Below are 14,663 nucleotides of genomic sequence, written 5' to 3' on the forward strand. Positions count from 1 at the left end.
CCCCGTCCCTCTTCTCAGCTGTTTCTCTTTCCCTCTTTCTTTCTCCCCTTCTTTCCCCCAGTCAAGTCTGTCCCGTATTCAGTAAGTGAAAATAAAATAAACAATAAAAGGTGAATCAAATGGACCATTACGGCAAGGCTGGGATGGTCAGTTTGGTAAAGTAAATCCGTTGGGCATCTTTCTTTGCCTTTAGACAACAATTCTGATGGCAAAAGAGCCAAACGGGACAGGCCAGAAAAAAGAAAGGAAAAAAAAAAAAGAAATGCATTTGAATGTTGCAATCTTTTATCCATTGTACATGCTTTTTCAAACATTTTAGCCACAGTATAAAGTAAATGACATTTAATATAAAGTAGTTACTATAGTCATAGGAAAATGTAATTACTTTGTGAAATAACTTACTTTAGTTTCTTGACAAGAATGAGAGCTCTCTTTCTCTCTGGCTTGCATGCATTCACAGAAAATCAAACCACAGCTAGCTAACTTCAAAGACTGGGATCAGTGACGTGAAGTCTTGCCTGTTTGCAGTCTAAACATCTTCAACCAATTTACAATCTAGACATAACAACTACAAAAAATGTAATGTGTCATTTTTACACAATGTTTCTTGTATTCACTCTTCAGTGCATAGAAATAGAGAAAATAATAAAAAGCTCCACCATAAGTAGAAAATAGACAGCTGTGCTTCTGCAGCTCTCTTCTCTTCTCTTCTGTCCTCCCAACTAGACAAGAATTACCTTATATAAATTGTCTGCATGGACTGGGCCATCTACATGTTACTGTAGGTGGCCTGTGCATTGAAGCTCCCAGTGCTCAAATTTTGTGCTGATGTGCAATTCAGATTCGTAGGTGTGCCCCAAGACTGGAGTCTAATTCTTTCTCAGACAACTTAAATATCTAGTAACTGTTCCAGTTCAGGCTTATGTTCTTGATTAACACAGAAGTTTGAATACATTTCATGACTCAGTCTCTCATTTCTGCATCTGAATAACACTGTAAAAATAATAATAATCATGCAGTGTCTGTGAAAATGTGCCAGTAGCCTCTTGACTGAGCAAGCATTTTGGATGCATGTGAGAAGCATTGTGTTAGGCCAGACCTGGCTGTTCTTGTTCCAGGACTATTATAAAATGATTTCATATGAAAGTAGGACAGTATGATATCTGCCAGCTACTGCTTGTTCTTGAGAAACGTCAGAAATCATCCAGCCTCTCTGAGGATGCACCCCTGCCTCCAGTGAAGCCGACACCTGACGTTTTCTTATTAGGCCGTAGCCTAATATGCAGAGGTCCTCACTCCAATGTTTAAGGCCACTGAAGAGGAGTCAAGTCGTTCTGTGTTATCTACTCCTGTTGTGTGCGTGTGGTACCTGTAAATCCAGTGTAATGATGTTATATAACCCACCCTTTACAAAAGAATATGTGGAAAGACATGATTGTGGCTTTGGCTTGACATGGGTCAGAATCTCTTGCTCTGACTCTGTGATGGGACTCATGGGAATCATATGTTTTTATCCTAGTGTGAGGGAATGAGTGTTGTGTGCCATCAGCTTCAGTAATCAAGTGTTTTGGGGTTCATCAAAGCGGTGAACAAGAGCAAATGAATTAAGTTGTGGCTTAAGTAGGGTTGTTTTGGGGTTGAGCTCTGTCGTTGCATGTTGTCATTTGTGTTGTGTTGTAACTACATTTGTGTGATTATAACACTAAACATAAAAATATTTCAAATTAAAATCAAATACCGCAGCTCCTTTGTTTGCTTCAGTTAGGCTTTCTTTGTTACAACCATAATTATTCTGACCAGCAGACAGCTACACTCACAGCCTTGAATGGTCACGTGTATTCTCGTTGTAGAGGCGCACAAAACTCGCGCATGTCATGGTGTGAGTAACTGAGCACTATTGAAATTCCGAGAAAAGAAAACAGTGGGCTATAAGTGATCAAGCTGTAACAGCGAGACGCTAAAAAAAACTGAATTCGAGTTCAACAAAGGGCTTGATTTTATTGCTTTTGTGGGAAACACTTGAAATTGGGTGGAAAATGTTCTTAGTAGCAAGCATCTGCATCATGATGAAAAGTTTTAAGACTTTCAGAGACTAGCAACAAGGTGGGAGAGTTGTATAACCAACCAAAAACCATAGTAACGAGAAAATGAATCATTTGCATCTACATTGAACAGATTGTGACACATGGGTGAGCATACACACCTATGACTAGATAGACTGTCCTCCCTCTTGCGTGGGTTTTTGAGCACAGGCTTTCGGAGGTATTTACTCAGGTTTTTATGTCTTATATAATATCTTTTCTCTTTCTATTATGACCAGTCATTGCATTGACATGGTAATAAGATATAATCTATTACCACCTACATGAGATGTGAAGCAGTCTAAAGCATAAGTGCATCCAAAATAAAAATGAAATTCAGAAAACGAAAATTAATGTCCAGCGAGGGCAGTGACTGAAAATGACTCTTATTGAACATTAAACATTAATTTCAATTGTTATTTAATATACAGTTATATTAATTTTTAGATGTTACATAGAAAAAAATAATAAAGGAGGGTATTATTTAAGGCTGCCCTACTTTGTGATAAGTAAAGTTGCTAACATACAGTTTCTGTTTCTTGATCAGCTCTTGCCTTCTAGTTCAGGAAGCTACTGTTTCCTGCCAGGAAACAGGTCAAGCAAACTCCTTGTTGCTTCAAAATTATTACTATTCAATTGTTTTCTAATTATTTTTAGTCAAGGCAGCACGGTGGCACGGTGGTTAGCACTGTTGCCGCACAGCAAGAAGGTCCTGAGTTCAATTCCACCATCAGGCCAGGGTTCTCCCCGTGTTTGCGTGGGTTCCCTCCGGGTACTCCGGCTTCCTCCCACCGTCCAAAGACATGCAGCTTGTGGGGATAGGTTAATTGGCTAATCCAAATTGCCACTAGGTGTGAATGTGGGAGTGAATGTGAGCGTGAATGTTTGTCTGTCCCTGTGTGTTGGCCCTGCGACAGACTGGCGACCTGTCCAGGGTGTACCCCGCCTCTCGCCCTATGACAGCTGGGATAGGCTCCAGCACCCCCGCGACCCTGAAAAGGATAAGCGGAAGCGAATGGATGGATGGATATTTTTAGTCAGTATATTGATATATTAATGGGAGGAGATGGCCTCATGGTTGTGTGTTGCCCAGTTTTGGGGAGAGCCACGTCTGAGAATGTTTTGCCATCAATTGGCGGTAAATTAAAAAGAAATTACAGCATATATTCTATAGCAGCATCAGTTTTCCTACTACCTACATCCTGCTATAGAGAGTGTATTCCTTTACATACTTAACATTTAGCATGACTCGCTAAAAGGTTTCATATTTTGACAGGAATGTTCAAAAAGAAAAGAGTCCACAGGCTGATGAATTAAACAACACCATTTTTAGGCATTTAAATGATATGCATAGTACAACTTTATCATATTTTTGGACTGGGTTGTTTCCAGGGACATGCCAGACTGTAGTTTTCCATGCTCCATTTGTGTTTTTCATTTTATCACCTGTTGTTTTGGAACATTAATTCGTTCATCTACCTCAAAGCCAATAAAACCCATGGGGAAACCTGATACTCACATTTGACGGGGGTGTGTATGTGCCCTCACATGTTTGTGTTTGCAAGGGAATATTTAAGCGCTGACATTATCATATGACTAATTCTAATATTGTTTTTAACATGTGGGTGTTGGTTTAATGGTATTGGTTTTAGGTTTTTCAAATTCAGATGATAATGGAGAGTGCGTGACTGCGGGTTGGATTTGTTGTTTATGCCTTGATGTTGCGTATGCACATGCACGATCATGCTTGAGCCAGAGGTGAATCATTATTGTGTTTACTCCAAGGTCTGTTTGTGCAGAGTGACCCAAGCTGCACAGTCATTTTGGTGGAGGTGTATGTTAGTTTATATCATTTGGACAGCAGGATTTCCCCAAGCCTAATCTGGATTCTCCTGCAGGTTGTTGAGGAGTGGGAGGCTCTGAGGTGTCTGTTAAGAATGATGCATATTGAGAGGATGTCTGTGGGCAGAAACACCTGGACGCATTAACATTTAGACAGTATTGTATGTGTAGGTGTGTGTTTTTAGTGCTTGTTTCTTTGCAAGATCTAAATTGGGGGTGGGCAAGTAGTTTTTTCAAGGGTCCACATGAGAAACTGGAACTGTTCTGCTCAATATTTTTTTTTTCTCTAGGGAAATTAAATTATCTACCAATGATCTAAAGGATAATCCGCTCCTTCCCACCAAATATAACCTCATGTAAAAAAGAGACTTTCAGTTCTGGAACATGTTCACAATGTTTATTTAGACACTTATGCTATTCACAGTACTCAAATAAGGCTTTGCCAAGTCTTATCTGGGTCTTTATTGTTCTCTGAGAGAGCAAGCTTTGGTCCCTTGGAGAAAAAAAAATCCGCCTTGAATTCTTGATCCGCTAGCTTTGAGGGCTATAAATGGTTCATTTTGTCCTGGGTCACTGGGCAGAAAAAGTCCTCTGTTAGAGTTTTTTTTTTTTTTTCCTCCATGGATCACTGTAAATAAAGACATTTATGAAGCTTTAGTTGAGGTTGTGCAATTCAGCTCCTCCAAGGACACACACTTTATTGAAACACCTTCTTTTTTCTGTGAAGTGGGACAAAACATAAGCTGCGGTTATTATAAAAGCAAGGCTGCTGAAACTTTGGAAAAGTGGGCCAGGTGTCTACTTTGAAGAAGCAAGTTACATCACACACTAAGCTGTCTAAGGCGAAAGGGGGGATTGATGTGTTCACCAAAGTTCACAGTAAACCATCCACAACCATTTGCTGCTAATAATAATTCAGACTGGACATAGAATAGTTAAACTAGTCAGCATGAACTTAAATATCCCTGTCTGAATAATCTTAGTTTCTGGGAATCATGTTAATGGAATATCACATTCTTCATTTGATTCATCCCTTTATCACCCACATGGTTGGCCAGAGTGCTTTTTTTAGCCACATATAACCATGTGGGGTTCTTTACTGCGCTGTTTTAAAAGCTCTTCCTGAATTGACTCATAAGTCAGCAGCCTGTGCAGAGCTTGAACAGGGCTGTTTATAACTTCACTGTCTAACACCCAGAGCCATTCACATAATCACGCAGGGGCTAAAAGCCCAGAACAATATGGACTCCACAAAGACACCAACAGTTCCTCAACCCCCAACCTGTAGCAATCTGTATATTTGCATAGAGGCTGTTATAAAGAAAAACCTCCACTGTCATTGGAGATGTTAAGCATGCTTATTTGTGTGGTTTGATATTTATGCTTTACAGGCGACCTATCGACCTTTCCTGCGGCAGATTCTAGAGGAAGTCTTTCACCCTGATCGACGTGAATGTCCTGACATCGAGCACATGTCTGGAGGTCTTACAGACCTGTTGAAGACCGGCTTCAGCATGTTCATGAAGGTTAGACATTCCTCACAAACACTTATATGCAACAGAGTCAGCTCTGTCGCAGAAGAAATTACCTGATTTGAGTTATTTATACTTAAATTGGATAAACTGTTAAGAAAATGTATGAATGGACGAATACATAAAAGATTAAATATGGAAACTTTACAACTGGGTTACATTAGTACACATGGCTCTGGTAACATGCACTCTCTGAAGGCATCATTTATACTGAAATGTGCATGCGGAACCTGCATTCCAGACATTTGGTATACTGTGAAACAGAAAATCCCAATGTAGATCCCAAACTGTCAAGCCACTGAAAGCCGATGTCAACCCTTTACCATTCACTTTCACACGAAAGCAACTGATTTCTTTGGTTGCTAAATGACTGCAGTTATAAAAAAGAAAAGTCAGTCTTCACAGTGATAAACATGTCGTACCATATTCCTGTGCCAGTTTTTACCAACATGTTGCTAGCATCATGTTCCAAATAAACTATCAGTTTTTCAGCTTCCGCTTTTTATTACGATGTCTTTGTACTTTGTTTATAGTCAAATATAGTTTTAAACAAATTTTCATTTAAATCTTATATTGCATCGCAATTTTTTGGATATGGCAGATTTCAGAAATCCCACACAAAGCTGAATGAAATGACTATACTTTTTGGACAAAAATCAACCCTTCAGAGGATAAACCGCCAAACTAATACTTTTTATACACATTTTCAAAAGTGTTTGTGCTGTACCTCAAGTCTGTTATACATATCAACCAGTGATATAACTAGAAAGGGTTTGCTGACTATTTTTCTTGATTCCCAAGAATGAGACATCTTTATTGTATAACTGGTAAAAATGAGTCACTTTTGGGAGCTCATTTGAAGAAAATCAGAGATTACTGATGAAAAAGCATGAAGCCTTATAGTCTGTGGAGATGAATATCTTCATGATATTCCAGTGCCTGTCACCTATGGGTGATTTTTGATCTCTGGGATCTATATGTGTATTAGCCTCATCTCCACAATGTTTCCAGCCTAATGGCATTACATTTGTCGACAGTGTTGGGGTACTTAATTAGTTTCTTTAATTCCTTACTGCTTTTCTATTACTCTTTAACTCTACAAGATGTACTGTTATGTAATAACTACTTAACAATATAAATGTTATGCTACAGTGCAACACACTGGCATAAACCAACCCAAAGAACGCTTCAGTGATTTTGTTGTAGAAAGTTGTCCTGGTAGAAATTGATGCTACAATATTACAAGCCTGGCTTGTAGTTAGTATCTTGCCCAAGGATACTTGACATGCAGACTGGAGGAGTCAGGGATCAAACCAGCAACCTTCCGATCAGTAGGTGACCATAATATGTATTATACGATTTTTTTTTTAAAAATATCTGTGATATTTCTAGGATATCTAGGATAGCAATGAATTTGCAACTTTTGCAGAAAGATTTGCAGAAAAAACACATATGAGAACTGAAACTGTTGTCTGCCGCCGTACCCCAACGTTTTTGCCTGGATCTGGTCATAAAGCCTTCAAATTGGATATCCAGCTCACAGTAGAAGCTATGCCAGGTCACTACTTCAAAGAATCACATTTATTTTAAGGCAGAAAATAATCCTCAGATGACAGCAGCACAGTATGATATTGAGGCTCTTAAAGAGCAAGACCTTAATGGGAACCGAAACAGAAAAGAAAGAAGTAATGCAGTTGGATTTGCAAAGTTTAATTGTTAAAAGTCGTTGATAATTGGCTTATTCTTTCATTATTCTTTCATTATTTTAGCACTAGTCTGAGTTTTTTTTTTTCTAACACTATGCATAATGTACATTTCCTGCAGAGTGGATCACTCTCCACAGTCTGATCTGATCTGATCTCACATCTGGGCCCGCTTAAACTGATGATTACCCAGAAGGGAAGGAATTAGACAAGTTGTGTAACTGTGGCCCGGTTTCACTCAAATTAAGAAACTTGGCTCAAGAACCACCAAGTCAGACAACCTAAACCTATAAAACTGACCTTGTAGTCTATAGGAGCCCAGTGCACACCCTTTATGCCATAAAACACCTCCTATAAAACTTCTATTTTCAGCCAAAGAGTTTACTGTGAACACAGTTTACATTATTAAAACACAGTGGACCCTGCTGTCTGGACCGTGACCTGCTGAAAGCCTGTGCAGTGTTGTTTCAAACTGTCATCTTAAACTGTCTGTAACCAAGTTATTTGTGTGTCTGGTGTACCATATTTAGTCTTTGTTTAGACAGAATCCCAGTTGTACAAGCGATCTTGTAATGTTAATGCAACCATAGTTCTTGCCTATGACTGACACCAGAGAATCACAGAGTGATTTATCTTGCACAATTTACAAATGCAAATAGTGCATGGAGGAGAGGAGAAAGTCTGGAGTGGTCAAAACAACAACACTTGTATTTTATAGAACAACGTTGTTGCTTGACTGGCGCGTTTCAGCTTGTAGCCTCATCATGGTCGTCATCTGATAACCCTGATGACCTTATCGTGTTGGTCAAGCCATAAAGTTGTTCTGTGTGCTACAAGTGTAGTGAAGACTTTACTTCTTCACTTTGTGTAGATTGAAATCTGCTGTTTGTGAGCACCCTGCAGCTACATTTTATCAGAAATCTGAACGGTTTTTGTGATAAAGATAAGGACATCTTTATTGATCTCTGCATGGGAACTATTTTTTTTTCCTTTATTAGAAGCATTTAAATAAACTCATCAGAACAGAAAATCCAAAACAGTAAACGTTTGATTTTCTGCAGTTAAGTTCGGGGCTCGTTTGTGAAGGGTTTCCATTATTTCTGCACATCAGATTGCTTCTTTACTTGAATTCTCTGACAAGCAGAATAGATAAACTAACTGATCCTATTTTGTTTTGGTTTACCTATTAATGGTTACCAGATGTCAAAGGGGAAATCTTAGCCCAGAGGGTCCATCTACACTAATTAAGCATAGTGTTGATTAGTTAGTTAGCAGGACAAGTCAAGCTAAGGCATCAGTCACAAAGGCTTGGAGACCACTCAGCAACCACTTATTAACATCTGGTTGCTAGACAAAAATGTGCATTAACCAGGTGGTTGATGGAGTTTGCCCGCTGCAGCTGAATGAAACTGGGTGCAAACAGGATGCTTCACCAAAAACCTCTTTGTGATTTCTCTGTTTGCTAGCAGACTGCTGCAGTCACATGTAGTTTGGATGGATGATACCATCTTGATGCCAACATATTACTAACCAAGCAGTAGTGAAACTTGAGAAATGTAAACCTAAAATGGGTTTATATTAGTGCTGTCAGCGTTAATCTCGTCAAAATGATATTAGCGCCACGTTAGCAAGCTAACCATGCTAACGCGTTAACACCGTGCAGCCCCACACTCCTGGGCACACATGCGCTAACTCATTAACGGAGATTTGGTGCGTTAATGCAGTTATGGCGCTAACGTCATTTTAACGAGATTAACGCTGAAAGCACTAGTTTATATCCATAATCCCAAAAAAGTTTTATTTTTGCTTAATAATTTTATATATATTTATAGATTTTTTTTCTAATTATTCAGTTGATATTTGCCATGATTCTGTGTTTTGTGCTCATCTTTGTGTTTTTATGGACTGCTTTAAATTGAACTAAACTCAACTTCATTTATTTTTTTATTAAAGAAATTAATAGCTGGTGTCTAGCAAAAGACAGAGGCAGATAATGTTGAGAATTTTTTTTTTTTTTTTGAGAATTCACATTAAACAGTTTGGTGAGTGGCATTGTAGAAGAAGTCCACAGATGATGTCTAAAAGTATGTTTTCTTTTCCTCAGACACACTCTGCAGCACATTTCAGCTCACAGCCCCTCCCTCACCATGTGAGGTTCAGATCCAGGGAACACACTAGTGGGGATTTACTTACACATGGGGATGCCATGTCTGCATTGTTTAGAAGTCCCACCAGATCTGCCTAGATGTACAACATACAGCTTGAGCTGAGCAAGTTCCCAAAATTTCCCATGAACACATGTTGAATCATCCCTGACATGCTTTATCCCAGCCTGCTGCTGCTTCACGTGGATAGCCACTCTCTCCTTAGGTCCACCCCCTGCAGCTCTGATTGCTTGGTTAGCATTCACAGGCTCGTCCTGACCGCTGCCCGCTGACCAATAGTACAAAGCCATTGCTCACCACCATAAGCACCAGACATTACCTGGTGTTAAAACAGCATTTTAAATGACAGTTAATAATGTGCTAGCACAATTTTTTTTATATCAGTCTGTGAGATGCGCCCTGACACAGGTGATGTGGGATATTTAGGTGTCTGTGTGTTGTGTAAGTGTGTGTGTAGAGCTTACATGTCCACGTGTTAGCCATCATGACACCAGTGTGAGGAGACGTCTCACTCCGAGTGTTGTTAGCAGGTGCACTGTGATCAGTGGCACCACAATATCACAGGAATCCAGCTGAGAGGTGACTCAGCAATAATACATAAGAGATGGCAGAGGTGTTATATAGAAAAGAGATGATATAAAGTGTTCAGTGGACAAAAATATATGTTTATTAAAGGAAGGAAAGAAGCAGCATAAACAACTCCAGTGGCCTAAAAATACCTGTCAAAATGTCTCGTCTTAACTCCAGGTGAGCCGTCCACATCCTGGCGACAACCCTCTGCTCCTCCTCTTCATGGTTGGTGGAGTCACACCATCAGAACTTCGTCTCATCAAAGAGACTGTTGCCACACACAGACCGGGGACCCAGGTGAGTCTGTGGCCTGTCGCTGTCAGGTGACGTTGCTCTTTCCCAGTTCTGCTTCCAGTCCAGTTCAATAATTGGGGAAATGTTTTGTTCAAACTACAAATGGCTTCACTGGTAAAATTAAATGAAACACATCATGTTTTAAAGCAGAATTGAGATCCATGCTAGCAAGCTTTACCTGCATGCTTTAACCTCAAGAATGAGCACTGAAATAACTTTTACCGTCATATCACTTAAAGTGATGCCATACAAAGTGATTAAACTTACAACTAAAAATATAGTTTCATTTAATTCAGAAACCTAATGCCTGAGCTCCATATTTTGCTTTATGTTGAACTGTTTATAGTAATATACACTGAATGGACACTTTATTAGTGGACGGGTTTGAGATGTTTTAACTTGAAAAGCTAACAAAATATATCAGAATATGGATACACTGTGGCTATAAAGGGATAGACATGGTCAGCAACAAGATAGTCTGCGGGATTTAAATAATTCTCAGTTGGCACTAAGGGGCACAGAGTATACCAAGAAAACATCCCCTACACCACTACACCATTGGATCCATGCTTTCATGTTGTTTATTCAAAATTCTGACTGTACAATCCTAGTTTCATGTTTTTAACTGACAGAAGTGCCACCTGGCGTGTTCTTCCGCTGCTGTGGCGTATCTGCTTCAGCATTCGACATGTCATACGTTTAGAGATCCTCTTCTGCACTCTGGCTATTTTCCTCTGACTTTAGGCATCAACCAGCCTTTTTTATGAAGAGAACTTTTGTTCACTGGATATTTTCTTCCTGCCAGATAATTCTCTGTAAACCCTAGAGATGGTTGTATGGGAAAATCGCAGCAGATAAGCAGTTTCTGAAATACTCAGGCCAGCCTGTCTGGCACCAGCAACCATATAATCACCTTTCTTCCCCATTGTGATGCTTAGTTTGAACTTCAGTAGGTTATCTTGGCCATCTCTATTTGCTTAAATGCTTTGAGTTGCTGCCATGCAATTGACTGTTTAGATATTTGTGTTAACATAGAGTTGAACAGGTGGGCCTGTTAAAGGAGCTAGTGAGTATATATTATATTATATTATATTATAGCTATCCAAGCTTTGTTACCCTCTCCTGTGACAAAAGCCACTGGTGATATAAAAGATTATTAGAAATTTAACATTAACAGTATCAAGCAATCCTTAAGTTCCATACTCAGTAGTATCTGCTGAATTTCAAGCAAAGACTGACTGCATGAGCAAACCTAAGTACTGACCTACATAAACAGGTGGCTCTGATCAGGCATAAAGGTGAGCATGTCATCTGATCTTTACACCTTTTAATACACTAATTGCATACACAAGATGTTGAGTCTGTCTGCCTGTCTGTGTGTTTGGGTGGTTTGAGTGCTTATTGCATATGCAATCAACACTAACACACAAAACATGCAGATGATGCATTTCCTCTGGATGAGAGGAGTGCAAGAAATACGCGAGGGACATGAGGCTCGTCTTAATAAAAGGCTTCGAGAAAGAGGCCAGAGGCAATGAAAGGCTTGGCAAAGATCAAAGCCCCCCCATCTGTAATCAGAAGAACTGAATAAAGACCAGCTTATATAATAACCTGCAGGGCCACACGCACTCTAACCCTTACACAGAGATGTGCTCACACTTTATGTGATGTGTTTGGACCAGACATTCATGAGTATTTACACTGAAAACAAACAGCGACGTTTTGCTTTTGCACTTGGATGTAATTCTTCTGAAATACAGTCACTCTGCCACCACAAACAGCCACTGCTGTTCTAGGCAGTTAAGGGCGCAGAGTTAAGTCAACGCTGCTGCAAAGAAACAGGGCTTCTCTGTTATACAACATCAGAAGAGGTCTGCAGAACTATAGGAGTGCATACTTCAGCTAAAGCCGTTCAGCTGTGTACTTCTGTCATTTTAAAGTTACGTTTTTGAAAGCTGCATCTGAATCCAGAGCTGCGTAAGAGAAAACAACCACTGATCCAACATCCATTACACTACCAAACAAGAATTTGGACAGGCGCAAGGTAAAAATTATCAAAAAGCAGATATGGGTTAATGCAGTAAGCAAAAAGACAGACCTTAAAATGCCTTATATTGCACACTACTGGCAATCGCTTCATGGGGTTGTCACCCGTAATGGATTTCATTTAACAATGAGCCTTATCAGAACTTAGGTCATACACAATAAGCTCTCCCAATTTGGCAATCTATGTAAGCTGCAAAATGTCCCACCTCTCCCTCTGACGGTTTAGTGCCCTACATCACTACCTCCTGTTTAAACCTGTCCAGCCAGAGCATTATCATTCCCAGTGCGTAACATATCAACGATTTGTCGTGCCCCTAGGCGTCTCATAGTAACGCTAAATGTACCCTTCTACGTCCTTATGAAACGCTTGCGGGTTTCTATTACAGCCCTGAACCTAACCTTAACACATTTATAGATTCATGCAAACCCGCTCTCATGCCCCTTAACGTGTTGGGATGAGAACCTGTTGCTCCACCATCCTAGCATCCACCTGTATCCTCCCAGATGGGGGTTGCTTCATCAATTCCTAACTTCTATGTGTGTCTGAGCATAGACGCCACACTCTAACTGTATTCAGCTGTTCTGCTGTCAGTCATAGAAAACTCAGTTAAAGCAGTTATCATGAGAAACGCCCAAGAAAAGAAGACCAGGAGGCCGAGTTTATTTCTTATCATCTTTAAAGATCGACAATGACACCCAAGATTACGTATCAATGACGCATCAATGCTTTCCAGCATGTGAGTGGTATTTGCACCTTATCAGCCTCTGGGAGGAGATTGTGTTTCATGGTCCAACTGCTGTAAAACAGCTTCTCCACAACAACAACAACAACAACAGTCATCTTAGTCATCGCACACACACCTCATATCAACTGCATTTTTAACAGATATGCTGCAAAGTATTAAAGATCACAAAACACACAGGCTCACAAAGCAGTGTGATACTGTGTTGATGTTGAATTTTACTGAGCATATTTTACAATCTTATTGAGCTTCTTATTAACTGAAAAATGTGACGGGCAGCCAAGCAGCCAGCCATCCAAATTCACCCACAAGTAAAGCCTCACACGTGCTGCACAGCAACTGGATGCACTTGACATAATTCCTGCATTTTCTATTTCCATCTTTCGCATCCAAACCTGTGCCAAAGTTTACGTGAAAATAAATAAATAACGTTTCTGGATCGACGCTGTAACTCTATCCTGTGCTCATTCAGCTGTTGCCTAACTTTCAGTGCTTCTATTCTTTACATACAAAAACCTGCAAAATGATTTTATAAAGCTTTTTGTCAGTAACGTACTTATAAAGTAAAAGTTATGGCAGGATTGTATTCGTTCCCTATGTCTGAATGAACTTACTGAATTATTCCAGTCATATTTATTCTCCAAACTAAATGTATGGATAACTGCTGTCTTTGATTTAACATCACCCTTACAAAGACTTTAAAATGAAAAGATCAACTTTGGTTTGCGAGTCACCAACCAAAACATCATTTGTTTGACAGCTCAAAAAAACCCCAAAAGAAGCCAAAACCTTCTGAGTACTACTACTTAACAAAATAACCCACCTACAACAGAAACTGATTCACGCAGCTCTTGGATTTCCACCTTGCGAATTTCTCAACATGTGCTTCATTTATAAGTGTCGGCTTGCACATGTTGACATCCTTTAACTCTGACGAGTGTGTTGTTCCCCACTCCAGGTGCTCGTTCTCTCCACCAGGTTACTAAGACCGACAGACATCCCCGAGCTGCTCTTCGGCACCCAGAGACTGGTACCTGATATCGGTGTGTAAAAACGGAAACGCAGGTGTTAACACGCGGATGAACACATGCACCTCGAACATCTAAACACTGAGGTGTGAAGAGGGCATGAGAAATTAAAATGGCGTGTCAACAGACGACATGCAAATGAAGCAACATTCCTGTTCTGTAAAAAGCCACCTCTCTAAGCGTGAGGCGTAAAATTCCATCAAATGTTAATATAAAGCAATAAAGTCACTTTTCAGACACCCATGTGTGATGTCTTTTATTTGCATATATACACAGGACACAAGAGGTCAAGTTAGCTGTTTAAAGCAGGTCTCTGTGTGTGAACCCATTAGAAGTGTTAACAATGGACAGCATGCTGTTGTGGCCGGAAGAATACACACTCTCTGTTAACATCATCCCCTCGCAAACATCATATGGTGACAAATAAGACCAGGATAATTAACAAAGCCTTTCACACTGCCTGCCAAGGCCGATAAATTGCTCACACTTAGACCTCACCTCCACCTTCCATCCCTCCCACTCTCCTGTCTCTCTTTGTTCTCTCCAACATGAATCATCACAGCTAAAGCTCAGAAATTCACCCACAACTGGGGCCGTTCTCGAATCTCCCTCATTTTGTCAAACACAGGTGTAATTCAGCAAATCCTCGTCTGGCAGGC

The 14,663-nt window shown here is 40.0% G+C and overlaps 1 protein-coding gene across 1 annotated transcript in view; it reads left to right on the plus strand.

Annotated features, from left to right (window-relative positions):
* scfd2 (sec1 family domain containing 2) overlaps window positions 1–14,243 on the plus strand; it is a 104,368-nt gene extending 90,125 nt beyond the window's left edge. Inside the window, exons 7-9 of the mRNA XM_026158720.1 lie at window positions 5,315–5,449; window positions 10,071–10,190; window positions 13,935–14,243. Of these exons, the coding sequence (XP_026014505.1) occupies window positions 5,315–5,449; window positions 10,071–10,190; window positions 13,935–14,027 (348 nt within the window). The 3' untranslated portion in view covers window positions 14,028–14,243. The remainder of the gene's footprint in view (window positions 1–5,314; window positions 5,450–10,070; window positions 10,191–13,934) is intronic.
* The last annotated feature ends 420 nt before the right edge of the window (window positions 14,244–14,663 follow it).

This window comes from Astatotilapia calliptera, chromosome 23, assembly GCF_900246225.1.
Source record: "Astatotilapia calliptera chromosome 23, fAstCal1.2, whole genome shotgun sequence".
Classification (NCBI taxonomy): Eukaryota; Metazoa; Chordata; class Actinopteri; order Cichliformes; family Cichlidae; genus Astatotilapia; species Astatotilapia calliptera.